Below are 23356 nucleotides of genomic sequence, written 5' to 3'. Positions count from 1 at the left end.
TCTAATTTAGTTATTGTGAAGAAGGATGCTGTATCAACGAAAAGAAATCTCATGGCCCTGTAACAGCTTACAGTCAATCAAAATGAGATTTGCAAGCGTATAAAAACGTTACAACATTACTCGGTAACACATATTAAGTTTGAAAATAATCGACCGTAGAGACGTTTGAAACACCATTTTACTCCATCTATTATTTTTAGAATTTTATTTCCCCCATTTCATTACCAAATCTGTTAAGAGAACGTTTAAAAAAACTAATCCATTTCACAGCAAGACAACTATGATGTTTACCAGCATGAACCCATCTGTAAATATTTCTGTTTGATAAATAGTTCGTCACTGTGGAGGTACTTGGTTCACATACGTGAAAGAATGGGCTAATGCTAAGAGGACGAACCGGGACCTGGACATCCTTACACTGCAATATGAAGACCTGGTTCAGGTAAATCTACGTTTGGTTTAGTTTGGTTTAGTATTTGTTTAATGTCCTACCAACAGCTACGGTCATTTAAGGACGACCTCCCCTGTGTGCAAGATGCATGCGTGTGTGTTGTGGGAGGCTGCGATATGTTCGTGTCTGTCTCCCTGTGATAGCGCGGAACTGATGCCGATTTTATAGTGCTACCTCACTGAAACATACTGCCGAAAACACCCAGCAGGACACCCACCCGGTCACATTAAACTGTCAACGGGCGAACCAGTCGTCCCATTCCTTAATTGCTGAGCGTTAAGCAGGAGTAGACACTACCATTTTTAAAGACTGCGGTATGTCTCCGCCAGGGGACAGAACCCAAAGCCTTCCTCACATGGGCGAACGCTCAACTAAAGGCCAAAAGTGAGGTATTGTCAAGGGAGACATTAGGAAGGAAAACGTTGTTTAGAAAGAAGAGAAAAGATAAGATCCAAAAGTTAGTCGCCTCTTACGATCATGCAATGGGGGCAGCAGGTACAATTCTTACGACGTTACCTGTAATCTACATCGTTCAATCGTTGAAATCGGTTACATGAAATTTGGGGATTAGTTGATTATATACAACCATATTAGACTAGTTGAGGGGGAGGGGCAGACGAAGAGCAATCCATCAGTACCTTTCACACCAGGATTTTTCCTCTTTCGCCAATTAGGCACATGACAGGTGCATAATGGCATATATAGGAAATTCTTTAAAACTGGTAGTTGCCATTCACTGCTGAAACGTTTGGGATTTAGTATAAACACAACTACCTGGTTGTCATTATAATGGAACCAGATGGAACACTGTGCAAGATGCATTCAGTATTGTATATCATTGAGGTAGCAAGTCGAAGCCGAAAGGGCCAGGTTCGGATAAAAATAGACCAGCTGTATCGTGTAGTAATAGACGAACAAAGTTAGGCCCCAAGAAGAAATATGATGTTTTCTTCATAGTATTTTACTAAGGAGGCGAAGAAGAAACCAAAATGTATCTGTAGCCCCCAATTGCAATTCTGGTGATATGTATCTTTTCTGTTTTCACTATCCTTTTCCTTTTGCAGTGTCCCTTCTAGGTACATGTATCCATATGGCCCTAGATGCTGTGATGACATTTTATCCAATACAAACAAACCAACAAACGAAGCATCACATGCATGCTATCGCAATGGAGCAGTTTTACCAACATCCCTAGACCAACGTTATTTGCACACTTGTGCGCTAATGTCAAACAAATCCGCGACAGATTCTACGATGTACAATTAATGTACCGTCTATGGACAGATGTTTTGATAGTCTCTGTGCAATTGATACATGATTTTTTGCACTCGATCGTTCTTAATAACAAGATTTCAGGTTTTTTACAACCAATTCGTTCGCTATTAAGTATATTTTTAACTATTTTAGACTAACTGTTTTTTGTTTAAAATATTAGTTCGTGTGAATGTCTATCTTTACATTGTCGTTGGCCCTAAATGACACACATTGTCGATGGGTTGTAACACAATACATAAACAAAAACAAATTATCGCAACAACTGAATTTTCCGTTGTCAATAAAATGGGAACGGATTGAATTCGGCTTGGTATTCAAGTGAGGCAGCACTAGAGTCGATTATACCACATACCCTGCATCCAGGGCCCGTATTCATGAAACCGTGTTCATGCTCAAACTCATATATGTGTTTTTTTCTGAAATATCTATTAAAAACATTTTGTCAATGATTTGGAAGAATTTTAGGCATACGACAAGCTTAATACCACTTTAAATGTTTATACTTGACTTTTTTTGACCGTGTCATAGGATTTTAGTGAATAACAAGGAAGTTGGTTTGAGCACAGAATCCAGGCTGGAGTATGAGAACGGTTTCATGAATACTGGCCATCCATACACCCATGCACGCATACATGTACATTACACACATAGGGGTACGTAAGCTGTTAAAAAGACGTTAATTACATCAAAACCATATAAAACCAAATATCCTGTTATTCTCTCTGGCCGCCAGCTGTCACATTGAAATCTGTTAACACTGTAGAGACTAGAATTTAGCCTATATTGCCCTAAGGTCCCAGGGTGATGGTATTGTTCAATATCAAGCTGGGATGAAGGGTTACAATGTCTGCGTAAATGAATGATCTTGACACACTGTCAAGCTCACGTGGGTCAACTGTTTAAGCAAATCTTCAAACAACATCTTCTGAACAAGGAAAAGACTAAGGATTATGATAGTTTGCCAGTCTGATGCTGGTATGAAGGGTTACCAAGTTTATAGACCCAATTTCAAGGTCGTAGCATTCAAAGGTGTTGAAATCTTTTAAGAACTTCTCAATTATCAAAAGGTATTTATATTCAGTAGAATACTTGGATGAAGGACTAAATGTCTGTTCAATTAAATGACCTTGACTCACTTTCCAGGTCACTGATGCGCAATAATAAATATTCAAACAACTTCTACTGTATAACCAAAAGGTTCGTGTGAAGATATTTGGCAAATAGCATGATCAGATGAAGAGCTTCCAATGGTGTGTTTTTTCCAAATGCATGACCGTAAACGACCTTTATGTCAAAGATGTCAAATGTGTTCAAATTTTCAAATAACTTTTGAATAACAAAAAAAACACGGGTGATGACATTTGGCTTTCAAGGTCGCATGGATCATACATGTTAAAATAATTAAACCACTTCTTCTCAATACCCAAAGGATCCAGGGTGATCATACAGTATCTGGCTAATAGCTTGCGCGGATGGCGTTCCAATTTATGACCTTGATCCACTTAATGACTAAATAACTCTACAGATAAGAAAGACATTATTGCTTAACAGATATGCACTAACCAGGAAATAACAAACATTTTACTGAGGGTACATGTCATGTTTTATTTTTACAGTTCTCTACACTTTTCCTGCTTCACGAAGTATTGCACGATGCATCTTATTTTTATTTATGCTTCAGAATTTATACTCCAATGTCGTTGACTTAGCTAGATTCCTAAAAGTAGAACACGATGATGCCTTTCTGAGACAAGTGGTGGAGGCTGTGTCGTTCGATAACCTCAAGACGAGTCATGCTACAGGCAGAGGGGCCAAAGATACGTGGAAGGATTGGACCAGTGACGGCATATTACCAATTTATCGAAAAGGTAAATTGCACTTTACGCTAAGACATAGTCCTGTGAATAATATTGATATGCAGTGACGTGCCATAAGTCTTACGTGTAACGTTAGGGTCCAATTGGGTTTTATATTGATGAATTTCGTCACACATCTAGAAAATCACTAACACTTCTGATGGAGATATTTAACCAGCTTGTTTCTAAGAATTTAAAACGCAGTTGTGAAAGACTTACGTCATATCACTTTATAAAGTCTGGTTTCATTGGATTTGTGTATGATACATTTACTACACACCAGAAAACGGGCAGCTAATTACGACATGCGCATACTCACTATACAACAGAGGAGTTTGAAATGTTGGTAATAGAAACAGTATACCAAAAATGAATTGCACTCAAATCATACAACTGTGTCGTCCATCTATGATTTATACGTCATGCTTGTTTGCACAAAGTTGAAAATCCTAAAAGACCTTAACTACTGTTGAGACAGAAGCGGAGGAGCGTAAAACACCTTGATTTTACGATTTTCAAAAATAAGAGTTCTGATAAATTCAAATTAAATGTTAAATAAAGTTTGTGTATTATGAACCTTCTCACTACTCGAAACATTTACGATCGTATGAAATACAGTTCCGTAACATATTCTCCAGCTCGCTTGAAACTAAAACTGTTTTGCATACTTCTATCCTTGAGTGTTCGGCAGTAATTATCAATTCTGATTATCATAATTTGTGTCATTTATATCCTTCATACATTTTGTTTTGTTGCAGGAAAGGTTGGTGACTGGAGGAGGACACTGACAGTTGCCCAAAATATAAAATTTGACAACGTATATCAGGCTCGATTTTGTATTCGAATGATTGATATACATTTAACAGGATAACTCATTGCTAAATAGGATTTATCCTTTTACATTTCTTTTATTTAATTATTTCATTCGAACTCGGAAGAACAAAATATTTATTCACAAGAGCTATAAGAAACGTGATATTTTGTGATGTATCATTATTGACGTTTCGAACACTGTATGTTTTTAAATTTCAGCAATCGGGGAAAAGACTCAAAAATGTTACCTTTGGCTTGGAATTTGTCTGTCTACATCACACTGGAGTAATAGATTATATTGGTCCACATCACACATAAGTAATAGATTAATCTACATCACACTGGAGTAATAGATTGTATTAGTCTACATCACACATGAGTTATAGATTATATTAGTCCACATCACATATGAGTAATAGATTATATTAGTCTACATCACACATGAGTAATAGATTAACCTACATCACACTGGAGTAATAGATTTTATTAGTCTACATCACACATGAGTTATAGATTATATTAGTCTACATCACACATAAGTAATAGATTGATCTACATCACACTGGAGTAATAGATTATATTGGTCCACATCACACATGAGTAATAGATTAATCTACATCACACTGGAGTAATAGATTTTATTAGTCTACATCACACATGAGTAATAGATTATATTAGTCCACATCACATATGAGTAATAGATTAATCTACATCACACTAAAGTAATAGATTATATTAGTCCACATCACACAGGAGTAATAGATTATATAAGTCCACATCACACATTAGTAATAGATTAATCCACATCACACAGGAGTAAAAGGTTATATTAGTCTACATCACACATGAGTAATAGATTATATAAGTCCACATCACACATGAGTAATAGATTAATCTACACCACACTGGAGTTATAGATTTAATTAGTCCACATCACACAGGAGTAATTGATTATATTAGTCTACATCACACATGAGTAATAGATTATATAAGTCTACATCACACTGGAGTAATAGATTAGTCAACATCACACATGAGTAATAGATTATATTATTCTACATCACACTGGAGTGATAGATTACATTAGTCCACATCACACTGGAGTAATAGATCATATAAGTCTACGTCACACTGGAGTAATAGATTATACTAGTCTACATCACACTGGAGTAATATATTATACTAGCCTACATCACACAGTAGTAATAGATTATATAAGTCTACATCACACAGGAGTAATAGATTATATTGGTCCACATCACACTGGAGTAATAGATTATATTGGTCCACATCACCCTTGAGTAGTAGATTCCATTAGTCTACAGCACACAGGAGTTATAGATTATATAAGTCTGCATCACACTGGAGTAATAGATTATATTAGTCTACATCACACTGGATTAATAGGTTATATTAGTCTACATCACAAATGAGATATAGATTATAATAGTCTACATCACACTGGAGTAATAGATTATATAAGTCTACATCACACTGGAGTAATAGGTTATATTAGTCCACATCACACAGGAGTAATTGATTATATAAGTCTACATCACACAGGAGTAATAGATTATATTGGTCTACATCACACAGGAGTAATAGATTTTATTAGTCTACATCACAAAGGAGTAATAGATTAGTCTACATCACACAAGAGTAATTGATTATATAAGTCTACATCACACAGGAGTAATAGATTATATTGGTCTACATCACACAGGAGTAATAGATTATATTGGTCCACATCACACAGGAGTAATTGATTATATAAGTCTACATCACACAGGAGTAATAGACTAGTCTACATCACACAGGAGAAATTGATTATATTAGTCTACGTCACACTGGAGTAATAGATCATATAAGCCTACGTCACACTGGAGTAATAGATTATATAAGTCTACATCACACTTGAGTAATAGATCATATAAGTCCACATCACACAGGAGTAATAGATTATATTAGTCTACATCACAAAGGGGTTATAGATTATAATAGTCTACATCACACTGGAGTAATAGATTCTATTAGTCTACATCACACAGGAGTAATACATTCTATTAATCTACATCACACAGGAGTAATAGATTATATTAGTCTACATCACACTGGAGTAAAAGATTATATTAGTCCACATCACACTGGAGAAATAGATTATATAAGTCTACATCACACTGGAGTAATATATTCTATAAGTCTACTTTACACTTGAGTTATAGATTATACAAGTCTACATCACACATGAGTAATAGCTTTTATTAGTCCACATCACACTGGAGTAAAAGATTCTATTAGTCTACATCACACAGGAGTAATAGATTCTATTAATCTACATCACACTGGAGTAATAGATTATATTAGTCTACATCACACAGGAGTAAAAGGTTATATTAGTCTACATAACACAGGAGTAATATATTATATAAGTCTACATCACACTGAAGTAAAAGATTAGTCTACATCACACTTGAGTAATAGATTATATTAGTCTACATCACACAAGAGTAATAGATTATATTAGTCTACATCACACTGGAGTAATAGGTTATATTAGTCTACATCACAAAGGAGTTATAGATTATAATAGTCTACATCACACTGGAGTAATAGATTATATTAGTCTACATCACACAGGAGTAATAGATTCTATTAATCTACATCACACAGGAGTAAAAGATTATGTTAGTCTACATCACACAGGAGTAATAGATTATATAAGTCCACATCACACATGAGTAATAGATGATATTAGTCTACATCACACAGGAGTAAAAGATTATATTAGTCTACATCACACAGGAGTAATAGATTCTATTAATCTACATCACACAGGAGTAAAAGATTATATTAGTCTACATCACACAGGAGTAGAAGATTATATTAGTCTACATCACACTGGAGTAATAGATCATATAAGTCTATGTCACACTGGTGTAATAGATTATACTAGTCCACATCACACTGGAGTAATAGATCATATAAGTCTACGTCACACTGGAGTAATAGATTCTATTAGTCCACATCACACAGGAGTAATAGATTATATTAGTCTACATCACACAGGAGTAATAGATTATATAAGTCCACATCACACATGAGTAATAGATGATATTAGTCTACATCACACAGGAGTAGAAGATTATATTAGTCTACATCACACAGGAGTAATAGATTCTATTAATCTACATCACACAGGAGTAATAGATTATATTAGTCTACATCACACTGGAGTAATAGATCAGATAAGTCTACGTCACACTGGAGTAATAGATTATATTAGTCTACATCACACTGGAGTAATAGATCAGATAAGTCTACGTCACACTGGAGTAATAGATTATACTAGTCTACATCACACTGGAGTAATAGATTCTCTTAGTCTACATCACACTGGAGTAATAGATCATATAAGTCTATGTCACACTGGAGTAATAGATTCTATTAGTCCACATCACACAGGAGTAATAGATCATATAAGTCTACGTCACACTGGAGTAATAGATCATATAAGTCTATGTCACACTGGAATAATAGATTATACTAGTCTACATCACACTGGAGTAATAGATTATACTAGTCTACATCACACAGTAGTAATAGATTATATAAGTCTACATCACACAGGAGTAATAGATTATATTGGTCCACTTCACACTGGAGTAATAGATTATATTGGTCCACATCACCCTTGTGTAATAGATTATATTAGTCTACATCACACTGGAGTAATAGATCATATAAGTTTACGTCACACTGGAGTAATAGATTATATTGGTCCACATTACACTGGAGTAATAGATCATATAAGTCTACATCACACTGGAGTAATAGATCATATAAGTCTACATCACACTGGAGTAATAGATTATATTAATCTACATCACACTGGGTAATAGATTCTATTAGTCTCTGTTGTGATCTTCTACATTTTACCAGTCAGCTAAGGATTTCTATCTTACTGCTTGCAAAAAACTTTATAATTTTACATTAGTTTTCCATACATGGAACTATCGCTGATCATGTACCCTATATAGTTAAAGCGACCTATATAGTGATAAGGAGTCTATTGTTCGAATCCAAATTAATGCCGCGTTTTTTTTTATAAAAACATTGGTTGGTTTTTTGTGGTGTTTTTTTCATACTTTGTTTTCATTAAAGTTCAGCAGATATGGTTTCCTTTGTGTTTTGTTTTATTGTTAGGTCACTCGGGTGACATTGCGATCGCCTTTCGCCCGTCGTCGTGCGTTAACAATCACATTTTCGACTTCTCTTTGCAACAACCTCGGTGATATTTTGATGATTCTTGGTGGTACTTATTAGCCTGAGGTACGGATCAGAATCTATAATCGAGATGGGGTTGAGGGACGGGGAGATAAGTGGGTAAAAACCTTCAAAATACTGACTTCTATTTGTCTACATCACACTGCTGGGCGCGCTTTAATTTGTGGGTAATCATCAACCAGTGATGAGGAAGTCTGACTCGCCAGGGGCCTGAGTGACGGAGCCATAAGTGATGAGATTCAGATTGGTTAAAATTTCACAACTTAATAATCTTCTTCCTCATACCCAGATATGCTAGAATCATATTCTTTTTTTTAGATGGAAAGGCCCAAGGATGGGGTCAACATTTGGCCCCCACTTCGATTTCTTTTATTCTTTTGCCATATATAGAATGATCAATAACTGCATAAATGATTATTCATAATTACTACTAATAACCATAGTGGACCTCCTTGCACAACACCAGGTTGAAAATGACAGATAAATGTCACAGGCGAATGTTATTTTGAAAATGAGCTATGATGGTGTATAGTGTATATAATTACTGTTATTTTGATACTTAATATGTCATATTGGTATGCATGAAGCAAGCGTAGTGATACTTTTAATTAGAAAAACATGCAAATTTTCACAAAATTTAAAATATAACCAACATTGTCAACTTGCCTATATAGTTACACTGGTAGTCTATATTTAAAATTTCTTTAAAAACTTTCCAAATATATATTCTGTCTGCATAATCATTTTTATGTAATATCAAAACCGGTAAAATACTTTATTAGCATGCCAAATATGATCAATGCCCAATTTTACATAATCAGGAAGATTTGATTATCAATGTATATTATGGTAAATGCCGATACATTTTCTGTTTTTGTGCATCATACCAAAACACTTTATTATGCTACGCATGTCTTTAAGTTATGTGCAGCAGTAATAACTCATGAATATTTATTCTGACAAAGTAATCTTTCCTCTGGAGAATTACTTAAGGTTTAGATTTTTAGTTATGGAATTATGTTTAAAAAACTTTGTCTGGACAACTCTTCCTTAACTACTAGGACGATTTCAGCAAAACTGGTTAATCTGGGCTAACAAGATTTGGTATGCAATGTTTTAAAATGGGGGGAGGGGTAGTACAGGAAGTCTGTCAGTGACCTATACACTTAAATAATTACTAGTTGGAGACTATGGATTGATTTGCAATGCTTTGCCTTAGTTAGACTTACAGTTCTGGTTTATATAGGAGCGGGGGTATAAGTTAGCCTTTGGCTTACAGTTCTAGTTATTATTTTATTTTACCTATTGCCCATTCATTAAACAAAATATGAAGGAATATTATTTTATATCGTTAACTCTAAAATCCCAATACAATTTTTTTATTTTATTGATTTTTGTGACCTTAAACGAAGGTCATGGTCATCTCATCAACTTTTGCAAAACTTAAATCAATTAACATGAACAACCTTCTTGCAAAATATCAAGACCCAGGGACCTACGGTCAAGAAGAAAAACAAGTTAAAGGAAAAGTGGAAAGAAAGTTATGTTTTTCTTTTTTTCAATCAAAAGTATTATATGGCAAAATTACCGGTTGTCATTTTTTGGGGAATTCCTGATATTGAAAGATATTATTGGTAGCCAACTTCTCAGCAAGTATAAGATATAGACTCATTTTAGAACTATGTAAAGTACGTCTCATTATGAATAAAATTTCACATATTTTTCTGCTAAAGAATTAGAAAAAAAGAACGACACTTTCTTAAAATAGTGTTATATTCGGTATCAAAATAACAGTTGAAATAGGTTACACATAATGATGATATAATGTTATAGTAATTGTGTCATATAAATGCTCTAGGAGGAATTGTATCACCGCACCTTTAACACCCACACAGGTGTAAGTCAATGAATTATCTTGTTTTGAAATTCCAAGCGAGGGCCGACGTTAATGTTAAATCTCCCAAGGCGTTGACCCTACCTTTAAAGGTGGTTTATCAAAATTGGGAAATCCATTTACCCCCCTTCCGGTCAGGTGATAATGTTTATTGACGGTTAATATTGTATGTTTTGTTAATTTTCAGTGGGAAGTAATCAACACTTGGTAAGAATTCTAATCATATTATTTCAGTTTAACTATCCTCCCTTTAGAGGGAAATGTTATTTTATTGTAGTATTATTTTATCATTTTACTGATATTTACTAGATCTATAACTCTCCAACATCACTAGTAAACGCTAATCCACACTCAAAACGACGTTGATGGCTACATGTACAATGTACTTTTATTCTTTGTCACATCATATTTATAAATAAAAGTTGCATTTTAACTCAGATGACAATTAACGTCAATATGGGCCTATACGCTACTATTGCGGTTTTTTTTTTTGTTATTTGTTTATTAGAAATCTGCATCAATAAAATATTTGTTTTCTGTAATTTTATTTTGCTTTTTTTCTCTCGATAAAACTTTTAATATACAGTTCCAATGTGACAAAAACTATTAGCTTTTTATAGCTTATATCAATAAATAGACAGTCAAAAGCAGTAACCCAAGGACATTTTAGCATATTTACCAGTTACAAAAAAACATCAAGAAGGGAATACCGAAGAGTTAACAAAACCATAACTCGAACTCAAAATCGATAAAACTATTATAGAGACAATATGAACAAAGGAAATAGTTACATGGATACACATGCAAAAATTACCAGGAGAATACCGGAACGGGTGTTCCGGAAGGTTGAGCGTCATGTAAATCAGGTTCATATGCTAGTAATTTCATGTCATTAAAGCGAAAACAGAGGTTGTGACAACGAAACAATAATTAGGCACATTAATTTTATGAGCATAATCAAAACCTCGACCTTCATATCACACAAAGATAAAAGCCTATTTCCAATGAAACGGGGGATTCCCCAGACATGTCGACATTGCAATAACGTTCGTCAACAATTTATTTAATGCACTATATATATTAATATATAATCAACGCCAGCAATGCAATGAGCCTGTAATTTCAAAATCGCGTTGTGAATATGACATGGTCAACAGGGTAAGGGGGGAGATTACTCCACCCTTCACAGGTGTGTCTTCCTTTTAAGACGGAAAAGATCAGCTTGTCAGCCCATAGGGCGAGATACATGTAGCCACGTCAGGTCATCAATCAACTCTGGATTTGCTGGGAAAACATACAATCAACGTTTTAATCACATAATGTACTGTGTTATCCAGTGAATATACCTATGTCATATTTTTTGCGTATTAACCTATGTAATATGACCTATCAGCCCTGTGTTTTGTTGTAAGATTCAATTGTTTCAATTGTGACGTCACGGATAGGACAAGTACATGACGTCACAGACTTTGTGCATTGGAGTCAAAATGGCGGCTTTTTACATTTCAGGGTTTCATGAAAATTGCGTTTTACACGAATAAATAATAATAAAATACATATGTTTTATTATTATTTTTATTTTCTTGATTTTTTTTTTTGTAGATTGTGCCTTATGTTTTCTTCCAATGCGTTTTGTTAATTGTTTCTATTTGTTATTTTTATGTTTATCGTGCGCATTAATGCACCTGGTGTTTTACTTGTATAATTGACGTGGGTATATGTATATACATGTATGTATGTAATATTCATTGTAAAGGAGCAGGTTGCTCTAAAAAAATCGATAATTGTATATATATATAAGATACTGCCTCACGTATACACTGAAGTGTATAGACACGTACGCACGTACTATTGATACCCAGATGCAAAAGCGTACATATGTCTGTAATATGGTATACATCACATACGATTTTGTTTTTTGGAAAATCTGTGCATTAAAACAAATCAAATCCCAATTTTGTTTCAGGAAAATAACTTGAAATAAAAATTCGTCCAAAGGGTCGTAACTCTTACAACGACAGTAGACATTATTATATTTTCTGTTCTGTTTTTTAACAATAGCAGGCATTTTAATGCCGATATATAATCATTTTAATTTCTTTAAAATGTAGAAATATCTACAAAATACATGTTATATACTATCAGTTATTTTAAAACAGTATTGAAATTACCAACGCTGTTACATTCCATTTAAAGTGTGTATTCTGAATTTTGTATCTGTCATTGTTGATATATAAAATCCAAGAGCTTCCGAAGGAACAGTTTACTTTCGTTTTACGTATAGAATACATTGAGTTGAATAAGGAGAACATGGTTGGGAGTAAAGACGGGAGTTAAGGTATGTACACACGTATTGAGTATTTTATAATTATAATTCGACTTAATTTACACAAATATACAAAAACACTTATTTGATTTTATATTAGCACATTGCCAGTTATAAACAGGTGTTTGTAATTCGGTCAATTAATCTATTGAAAATAAGAAACAGATCATATATCTATCGATAATAGTTTACTCGGATAATGAGCACATCATCTTACATTCTATTCGCCCTTTTAGAGTTTAACTCGGTCTGAACGGGGTGCTTATTAAGTTGTTATATCCTGTGCCCTTTGTATAGTAAATGCCATCTAGAAACGTTACCCAATTTGTATGCAAAAACATAACGGTATTTGTGGGAAAGTCAATAATACATGTTGCTGATTTATTATGTCCATTCTAGATAAAGTTCGTATATCGTGGAAGTGGATCATGAGCTGCTTACCATGGTCGAACATCTTTTTATAAAATCCGTACAATAACATGTGTATAACAAACTTGTAACAGGAGAGGAAATATGCACAGCCAGACCGAGATCGAACCCAGTACCCTCCGAACTCGGCTGTGTAACATGCATGGTAGAACCTATCCAGCCATTTTCCACTGACTATGCTCAACATTCTTGAACTATAGTCAGCCTGAGTTTCTTCTGGCCCTGACACCAGACTTACACATTTTGACAGATCATGAGTTCAAGACATCTATAATGTCTAAGTGTGGTGTCAGGCTAGGGCCAGAGGAGACTTCGGCTGAACTATAGTGAGCATGCTCTTGGGTGAATTATCACTGTAACAACTTAAACTTGCCTGTAAGGCAGTATTTCTGTCTACTATTCCTTGGCTGTTACATTATTCCCCGATCTGAGAAGTCTCATCCGGACACTTGGCCAGGGGAATCCCATGGATTCTCCCTGTAAACCAACTCACCTTCCCTAACCATCAGTTACTGGCCTTACTTGATACCACAGGTCACTACACTAGCTGCCGTGTTACATGCAGGCACACACCCATCCAGCCAATAATCTTGCTTGACATTGATGAACTAGTGAGCGCATCTCCGAGTTATATCGTATATCATGCTCTGGAAAAAAAGGCTACATAAATAATGTAGCTTGGTCGCAAAGAATTGGCCAAGTCCAGTTCCTCTACATTTCTTTTTCTTAATCTTCGCCCCCTGAAACAACACTATTTTCAACCCAGATTATTGAATCATGCATTATAATCATACAAAATTTAGCTTCAAAGAGAACTTTGTTTATATGTGAATTGAGCCTTTCGCCAAAACAGGGAGACTTAATTGGCAAGTATGGGTTCTATTTGAAAAAGATTCTTCACCATCTACAGAAAACATGCACTTTAACCCCTAAAATACTATGAACCGAGATATTATGAATGAGACTAGATGGACTATCCTCAGGCACAAACAGCAGATTTTGGCATTTTGACAGCTAGATGTCCAGTGTATATATAGTGTGGACATTATAAGACATCTATGTGTAAAAATGTCTAAAATCAGGTAATATGTGAGACAACAAATTCCTCAATTTTCCTTAAAAAAGAAAAAGAAAGACTTATTAACTTAGAAATGATGTTTGCCTCAATTTTTCTTTCACTTATTTTGTCTTCCATAATGAAGACAAATATATCATGACAGTGAATATCAGTGCATTGAATTAAATGTACAAGCTAGTTTCATGTGAATGATGAAACTTTTGTCAATGAGTGATAGGTGAACATTTAGCTGTCCGGTAAAAGTTTCACCGTGCACAGGATCAGATTACAGTGACTAACAGATATATTTAGAGCATTTTTATCAAGGAGAGTTTTAATTAAATCACTTTGTGCAGGCCCATATGGTAAAATTTGTCTCTTAATTATTATTTTTATGGAAAACTTTCTTATATTTACAGACCCTCCAGTTTCTTAAGACCTATGAGCTGAGGCGTTTGTCAAGAATCTCACAAAATGGCAACAGTATTAGATCAAATTTCTCTGAATGAAAAGAAGATTCAAGAAATCATCAAGAAAACAAAGGAGCATGCATTATTACACGGTTTGTAGTACACAGATTTGTTTTGAGAGACAGTCTAGCTAGATGACTGATCCACTCATTCACCCCTGAAAACACATTTGAACTCTTCCAAATCAAAGGTTGGAATAGTTTATTATGAAATTTCAAGAGTGAATGAGTTAAAGCCTATAACATTTATTGTTTTCCTGAACATGACTTTCCTATATGTAGTGAAACATAGATTCAAGGTATTTTTTAAAATCAGTAAAAAAAATGTAACATTTATATTAAATACAATGAAGTATTTTCTCTCAAGATTTTTTAATTAAAAAGTTAAAATCATGGGTCTGGCTTAGGTAAACAATTAGTGTTTTTTGCCAAATGCTTCAAAAGAAATCATATATACATTAAAGACATATATATAAGCTTAAAAGACATAAACAATTGCGATCAATAATTAAAAAATTCTGAATGCAATTGCCTTAGACCCTCTTTATAGGTTCTGCTGACACATTTTGGCCCTGGTACGTACAACAGGTTTGAAACCTATGTCATGATTAAGAAGATAGCTTGTCTTGTGTATAACAAGTAAATCATTAAAGTGAGATGTCTAATTGTGTTGCACTGACAGGTGTACTAATGCGGACAGCAGAATCACCAGGCAATTCAGAGACAGTGCAATATGCTCCGTTTACTCTTTTTCCGTCGCTGGTACCACGAGAGGCTCTAGCCAAGGTGAAGGCCATACAACCACATTTCAACAAACTGATGCACATGGTGGCACATGACTTTGAATTCCTAGAAAAATGTTTGAGCAAGTGAGTTTTATTTTGACATTTTCTGGTAAATCAATCACCAGAGTTTTTGACATGTGATTAGGATTTTGTTCTTATGTTATGTTCCTGTTAACCCCCCCACAAACAACTTTGGAGGGAAATTTGATTTGGGATAAAATTGCAAATTAAAAGTTATTTTAAAGTTTTGGCACAAAGGTCAAAGTCAAAATAACAATCTAGCTGTATATTAATTTATAAAATCTGTCAAAAATCCCGACCATAAGGCAAGTGAGCTTTTGCCATAACCCAGGGTCCTTTTTTTCATCCAGTCTCTGTTCTATGTTAATTTCTGTAAACAGCGTCTTCTGAATAATCAAGAGGTCTAGAATCGCTTTTTAAATCATTTACCTTGACCCACTTTCAAGGTCACACGGTTCAGATGTATTTGAACCTTTATAAACAGCTTCTGAATAATAAAAACACCTCGATCAGTGCAGGATATTCGTCTGGTACTAGTTCAGATTAAGTGTTACCAAGTGTGTTCAAATGAATGACCTTGACCTACTTTCAAGGTCACAGGGGGTAAAGAAGTGAAAATATTCAAACAACTTCTAAAGAATAATAAAGAGGCTTAAGGTAATGAAATGTGACCTGTATCCTGTGTAGGTAAATTAAAGGACCATCAGTTTTGGTCAAATTTATGACATTGGTTCACTTTCAAGGTCACATGTGTCAAATATGTTTAAAATAACCTTTTTGAAATGGTTAAAGATTGATGAGATTCATGATTATGATATTTGGTATGTAGATTATGGTAGTAAAGGACTATCAAATATGTTTGATTGTAAATAAATGATATGAACAAACTTGTTTGGTCGCAATGATTACTTCAGGAGTAATATTTGGCATGTACAATTTTTTGCTTGCTTTACACAAACTATCCAAAGATTATCAATTAATTGACTTCAACCAACTTTGAAGTACACAAAATTCAAATCTAAATCTTCAACAAGCACCAATAACATTAAATAGAGTTACATGATATTGAGCCTGTTATAGTAGCTTTCTTGGTACAAGTGTGTCAAGTTTGTTTAGATAAATTTCACTTTTTGTGAGAATATTTTCGTCATAATTTGCATAGATTTCATTTGCATGCTGCAATATCCTAACCATTAGTTTCTGGAACAAGTCCCGAAGGACAAGTGAGCTTTTGCCACGGTGCTACGTTCGTCTTCCGTCGGTACGACGTCAACTTTTTATTTTAAACAACTTCTTCTCAGTAACAAAAAGACCTAGGATGATGATATTTGGCCAGTAACATGCTGGGATAAAGAGCTACCAAATTTGTTCAAATGAATGACCTTGACTTGTATTTAAGGTCACAGGGTTCAAAACCTTTAAACAACTTCTCCTGAAAAACCAAGAGGCCTAGGGTGATGATATTTGGCCAGTCATATGCTGGGATGAAGGGCTACCAAGTTTGTTTCAAATGAATGACCTTGACTTTTGTTCAAGATCACAGAGGTCAAGTATGTTTAAAACCTTTAAACAATTTCTTCTGAATAACCAAGATGCGTAGGGTGTTGATATTTTCCCAAATACATGCTGGGATGAATGGCTACCAAGTTGTCAAATGAATGACCTTGACTTATATTCAAGGTCACAGGGGTCAAATATATTGAAAACTGTAAACAACTTTGTCTTCATAACCAAAAGGATCAAGGTGATGATATTTGTCCAGTAACATGCTGGGATAAAGGGTTACCAAGTTTGTTCAAATGAATGACCTTCACCCATTTGCAAGGTCACAGGGGTCGATTATGTTAAAATCTTTAAACAACTTCACAATAATCTAAAGGTCCAGGGTAATGATATTTGGCCAGAAGTATGCTGGTATGACAGGCTATAAAGTCTGTTCAACTTAATGTCCTTGTTTGGCTTTCAAGTCACATGTGTCACATGTTTAAATCTTTTAATAGATCCTTTTGAACCAAACATTTCAGCCCACTTTCAAGTTTACAAGTGTGAGATTAAAACCAGGTGAATGATTTAGGCTCATTGAGCCTCTTGTGAATGTTAAGTGTCACTAAATCAAATACTCCAAATGTTTCACAACTGCAAGAATTAACTGTACTTAAACATTTTCTGATGTCTGGCTAGTTTGTCATCCATCTATTGAGGACTTGACTTACTGTCTATTGTTTTATTTCCAAAAAACATCATATATTTTCCAGTGTAGTAAAAGTTGACGACTTTAATAAGCGCCTGTGGGACATTTTACAAGTGGTGACTGAGGAAGGTGTTACACAGGTGAGTTGTCATGGAACCTAAAATAAATAAATTTGATTGGTTACAAACATCTGTCATCTATATCAATTAAATTCCATAGCAACCACGAAAACCATGAATATTTTTACACAGAGAACATTTTTGTATTTCCAGCCTATAAGCCTTGGTTTGTTCCGTAATGACTTTATGATGGATGTGAAACAGAGCAGTCCTATTGACGCTTCAGCCCCAGCCTCAGTACCAGAAACTGTACAGATGAAACAGATAGAATTTAACATGATAGCGGCTAGCTTTGCTGGTCTGGTATCACCTCTCTTTAATGTACATCGGTATGTATCACCACAGACTTATTGATTACCTAATATCACCAGGTTCATTATGTGTGACTTGTTTGTGATGAATCTACTTAGGGTTTCAGAGACATGAGGAATTAAGGAGGCTCCACACTTTCGCAATTTACCAGCAAAATTCGTTGAAACTTTTATACAATGGTTATGCAACTATGTAGAGTTGATTTTATGGAAATCTAAGCATTCCTATGGATTTGGGACTTTTTTGGAAAACATACCCAAAAATTGAGTTTTTCTTCAATTTTAATATTTTAGGTTTCTTTTTGTGTGTGGCATTGTTCGGAACAAAAACAACAATGAAAAAATTAAAAGAAGCATTGCTAATTAACCCTACAAATATGTTATTTATTGCAAAATATATAAAAAAAACAACAACATTGAAATTATACGGATTAAAATGATTATCTACAAGCTAAAAGCAAACAGGAAACAAAGATAAGGACAGAGTTTTACACAATGACAATTGGTATCTCTTTTTACATATATCAAAAGTGCTGGAAATCTATTAAAAATTAGGATATCAAAGTCGTCAATTTATTGTTCTTTTATGGAACCAAATTACTTTCAGTCATGTACACTTTGGACGTCATAGCCCAATAACGCACGGTATATATTTACATGTCGGGTACATATGTGACCAGAGGCTATCGCATGGTATGCCGTTCGCACGTGCAACCCACATATGCATTTTAATAGGGATCTTGATATTTTAAAAAACACTATTTTCACAGAGTTAGTGTACTGCATTTGTTGAAATGATTTAATCAACAGAGCGAAACTTGCTCAATAGTGAAAATTGTAACGACATCAAGCTTGTAAACTCGTGTAAGGATGTGATATGCACATGTGAGGTCGGTACATAAACAGTCTGCATTCCATGCGTCACATATATAACATTAAATTATGACCTTCTTGAATTCGTCTGATCTTATGTCAGTGTCTTCCTGTGAGTCAGTTTATGTCTTTGTATTAGAAGCTTTATATCTTAAGTACGTGTGATTTTCCAACAAAATCTCAAAATGTGGAGTTGACATACATGTATCATCGTCACGTACGAGTACTATTGTTTACCAGGTGTTGCTATAATTTACATTACGGCATTGAAAGGCCCGATACACAATACGGAAATGACGGCACTGTGTACATGCACATTTAGTTCGAGATAATTGAGTCCGAGCTGTACTTTTTCCGGAAGTACGTCACAAAAATGGACACTGATGACGATGTGTGGAGCCACCTTAAATTTCATTAAATATTTGATAAAATTATTGCAAATTCTTGCAATATTATTTCATGGTATTTGGGGAAATTTTCCAACTATTAAAGTTAAAGTTTTCATTATTGGCATATGTATGATAAATGTGAACTTTGGGGAAAAAATTAAATGTCAACCTTTTTTGCTGTTTGGAATTTAAAATTCATTTTATGAAATAAGAACAAGGCTGGAAATACATTTGGAATGGGTTTTTTGGTGTTTCCATTTATGTCGGCAGGTAAACATTGACTTATATAGATATACAGGTATCTCTATTTTATTTACTTTAAAATACTTTTAATCAACTCTTAATACTAAAAACTACATTGCATATATTAATTTTGTAAAATATTCCGCAAAAAATACATATTAATATTATACCTGGTAATGATAAACTAGATGATAAAATATACAGAACCATCGTTCTCCCTCCCCCATTTTTACATTTCCTTAGAATAGTTTAATGTTTGAATAGATATATATATATATAAGGTTCCAGACCCTACTTTTAGATATTTATTGTGACCCCTTCTAATGACATTTCAAACGGTTGTTTCGATGATTGGTCCATACAAACATTACTGTCTTTTCAGCTTGGAATAAATTTCATTTTAATTTGTTACACAATATTAAAGTAAAGATGATAAGAATAAATTTTGATCATGTCACAATTTTCTCAGGTACTCTCTAACACTTGCTGGGAAACAGTTTGAGGATTCACAAGTAAGTTATTTTCTTGCTGTCCTTGTAATAATGAGAAAACATATTGTTGTCTATTACCAGAAGAATGTTATTTTTGAGACGTTTCAAACTTCATTTTAGGACAGCAGTGCCTAACACCAGATATTATAACTAATCCCCCCCTAAAAAAATAAAAAAATAAATTGTATACTTAAGATAGGGAAATATTGAAAAATGTTTCCCCAATATTAATAAGGGCTATTACCCGGGGTAATCTATATATTGATAAGTATCAATACCACAATATTTTGGTCAGTGATACATAATTGTATAGTCCCTTCTGTAATGCATCATTGCTATTTAATAATTAGTTGATTTAATTTGTTGTGCAAAATTTGGCAAATACAGTGAAAGTACAAAATGCCAAACTGCTTAATGATTATGTTTTTCACAATCAAACTGGAATTTCAAACAGACAGTACAGTACAGGTTGACAACATTGATGATAAGTTTTGATTAAATTTCTATGAAATTTTGATTTTTTTAACAAGTTCAGAGTTAGCGAAATTCTCATCTTGTAATGTCATATTAATTGTCACTGTATATATTGTCTGTCTTCTGAACTGCCTTAAATAAGACAATGAAAAAACCTAATCACGGGTTTTATTGCTGTGATCAATATTACAGAAAGTATTCTCAAAAAGTCATTTATCAGGATGGCTTTCCATGCTCATTCAAAATATAATTTGAAACTAAGGTATGATTGTTTTGATTGATAAAATTTGGCTCGTTTTTCCTGTAGGTACCTCCAAACAACCCTGCCAATGGACTGGCCCAAGGATTGGTCGAAGGATGGAAGGCTTATGGAAATAAAAGGTAGTTTATTAACATACAAGAATTAACTTCGAAATTTTTATAAATAATTTTCAGTTTCTTTCGCGTTTAGAACTATTTAAATATGTCACACGAAATTAAAAAATAGATAATAGATATTTACAAAGAAGTGATGTCATGGTTGAAGATATGACTTGCAACACAATGTGAAGACTGTATTTTAATGTTGGTATACCAAAAAAAATCAAGAAGAGAATCATATGCAATCCCATGTCTGTAACAAAAGAGATCATAATTATATGTATGAGATTTTTTAGTGTCCATAACACAGGAAAGCCTCATTCTCAACAAACCACTCTTTCTCTATTTATATAACACAGGTTGATAGATTAAATTCAATTAATATCTCATAGCTATGCAAAATACTTGCCCGAGTTTCCTCTGGCCCGAACACAAGACTTACACATTTTGACATATAGATATCTAGTGTGGGGGCAGAGCACACTGCTATATGAAAACGTGAAATTCTCCGACACCATTTCGAATCGGGGAGTGCCTATCAACAAAAAGACGCAGTCTGGAAATCTTCTAAATAAGAATAATAAATTCTGTTTTCGGTCCAGATCAGTATGGTTTGTTGATAATTAAAGTCATCCCATGACCTACAAAAATGGTGTTTGCTCATTTGGTAAATTTTGAACAATTGAAAATCAAATACTCGACTGACAGAATTAAGCAGCTGATGGTGATAATAAGAGCTGATATAGATCAATTAAATAATCCATTTATCGATATATGTGAGGTATGTGTTGTGTCACAGTAGATTTTTCTTGTCAGAACCTCATAACTCTTCATAAATATAAAGCAGCACGCTCTGGCTCAACAACAGACATATATATATATATGTCAAAATGTCAAAGTCTGGTGTTAGGGCCAAAGGAAACTCGGGCTAGTAAAATACTTGTGCATGTGTTTAATATATTCTGATGATGTATAAACCCCCCCTAAAAAAATCTACTTTTACTGTTATTAAAAACAGAAAAGATTTCATTGATAACATTTTAAAATGTGCCTTTGTTGTCCTCAACAGAAGACAGTAAAGGAGTCATTACATTACTTCACAATAGCAAAACACATTTCAATGAATGTCTTACAAATAACTTTAGCATACAATATCAACCTCTAATTAATCTTTCCATCACTTTGTTATGTAAACATAAAAGTATTATTTGAGGAAGAGGAGGAGCCACACAGTAAAATCCTTAGGAACATCACAGATTTGTCATCTATACCAATTCTGTAATGTTATGTTGTATTTGTATTCTAGAGCATGTGTGCTGTTCCTAGTGTCGGAGCCGGAGCGGAACTCGCTTGATCAGAGACGACTGGATGTGGAAATGTTTACATGTGATAGATCTGTTCCTGTAAAATATGTCACTTTTAAAGACATGTCAGAGCGAGGTAGTAATAGGATCAGCGACAAAGCATTGGTCATGTAAGTAATGGTGATTACAAAGAGTTCTGATTGACACAACCGCTCTGTATTGTAATGCACACATATCAGTGTGACTAGCACGAGGCTCTATAGTATTTTACGTAGTCTAATTCAATACCCTTTCCGTACATATCCATATGTATCTCTAGGCATTGTCTATACATGCATCATGTATAGCACCTCTTGCTCTGTAGGCCCTTTCTGTGTACACTCCTGTACATGTATATGTGACTGACCTGTCCAAGAACACTCCTTTTTAGCTCACCTGGTCCGAAGGACCAAGGTGAGCTTATGCCATACCGTGGCGTCCGTCGTCCGTCCGTACGTCCGTCCGTACGTCAACAATTTCTTTAAACAACTTCTTCTTCTTAACCACCGGTTGGAATTAAACTAAATTTGACTGGAAGCATCCCTAGGTGGTGGGGATTCAAAATTTTACAAATGGTGGGGCTGACCCCCCAGGGGGCTGAGGGGCGGGGCCAAAAGGGGTCAATTTGCCCATATTGCTTTAAGCGACTTCTTCTCTGGAACTAAGAAGTGGATATCAACCATATTTGACTGGAAGCATCCCTAGGTGGTGGTGATTAAAAATTGTACAAATGGTGGGGCTGACTCTTCAGGGGGCTTAGGGGCGGGGCCAAAAGGGGGCAATTTGGCTATATTGCTACAAACGACTTCTTCTGTAGAACTGTGCACTGGATATCAATCATATTTGATCAAAAGCATTCCTGGGAGGCAGGGATTTAAAATTGTACAAATGGTGTGGCTGAC

The 23356-nt window shown here is 34.5% G+C and overlaps 1 protein-coding gene and 1 long non-coding RNA gene across 2 annotated transcripts in view; both read left to right on the top strand.

Annotated features, from left to right (window-relative positions):
• Positions 1–338: 338 nt before the first annotated feature.
• On the top strand, positions 339–4409 carry LOC110450852. The gene is made up of 3 exons (XR_002463010.1): positions 339–442; positions 3408–3594; positions 4341–4409. It is a non-coding gene; the product is annotated as an uncharacterized LOC110450852 (long non-coding RNA).
• An 8432-nt stretch (positions 4410–12841) lies between these two features.
• The window catches only part of LOC110450861 (glutathione synthetase-like), an 18201-nt gene continuing 7686 nt past the window's right edge, over positions 12842–23356 (top strand). Inside the window, exons 1-8 of the mRNA XM_021498633.1 lie at positions 12842–12911; positions 14805–14947; positions 15537–15723; positions 17916–17991; positions 18124–18299; positions 20256–20298; positions 21059–21132; positions 22418–22585. Coding sequence (XP_021354308.1) covers positions 14860–14947; positions 15537–15723; positions 17916–17991; positions 18124–18299; positions 20256–20298; positions 21059–21132; positions 22418–22585 — 812 coding nt within the window. The 5' untranslated portion in view covers positions 12842–12911; positions 14805–14859. The remainder of the gene's footprint in view (positions 12912–14804; positions 14948–15536; positions 15724–17915; positions 17992–18123; positions 18300–20255; positions 20299–21058; positions 21133–22417; positions 22586–23356) is intronic.

Source organism: Mizuhopecten yessoensis, unplaced genomic scaffold (assembly GCF_002113885.1).
Source record: "Mizuhopecten yessoensis strain PY_sf001 unplaced genomic scaffold, ASM211388v2 scaffold5519, whole genome shotgun sequence".
NCBI classification, from domain to species: Eukaryota; Metazoa; Mollusca; class Bivalvia; order Pectinida; family Pectinidae; genus Mizuhopecten; species Mizuhopecten yessoensis.
Note: the sequence above shows the minus strand (reverse complement) of the source record. Positions and strands in the feature narration are given on the sequence as shown.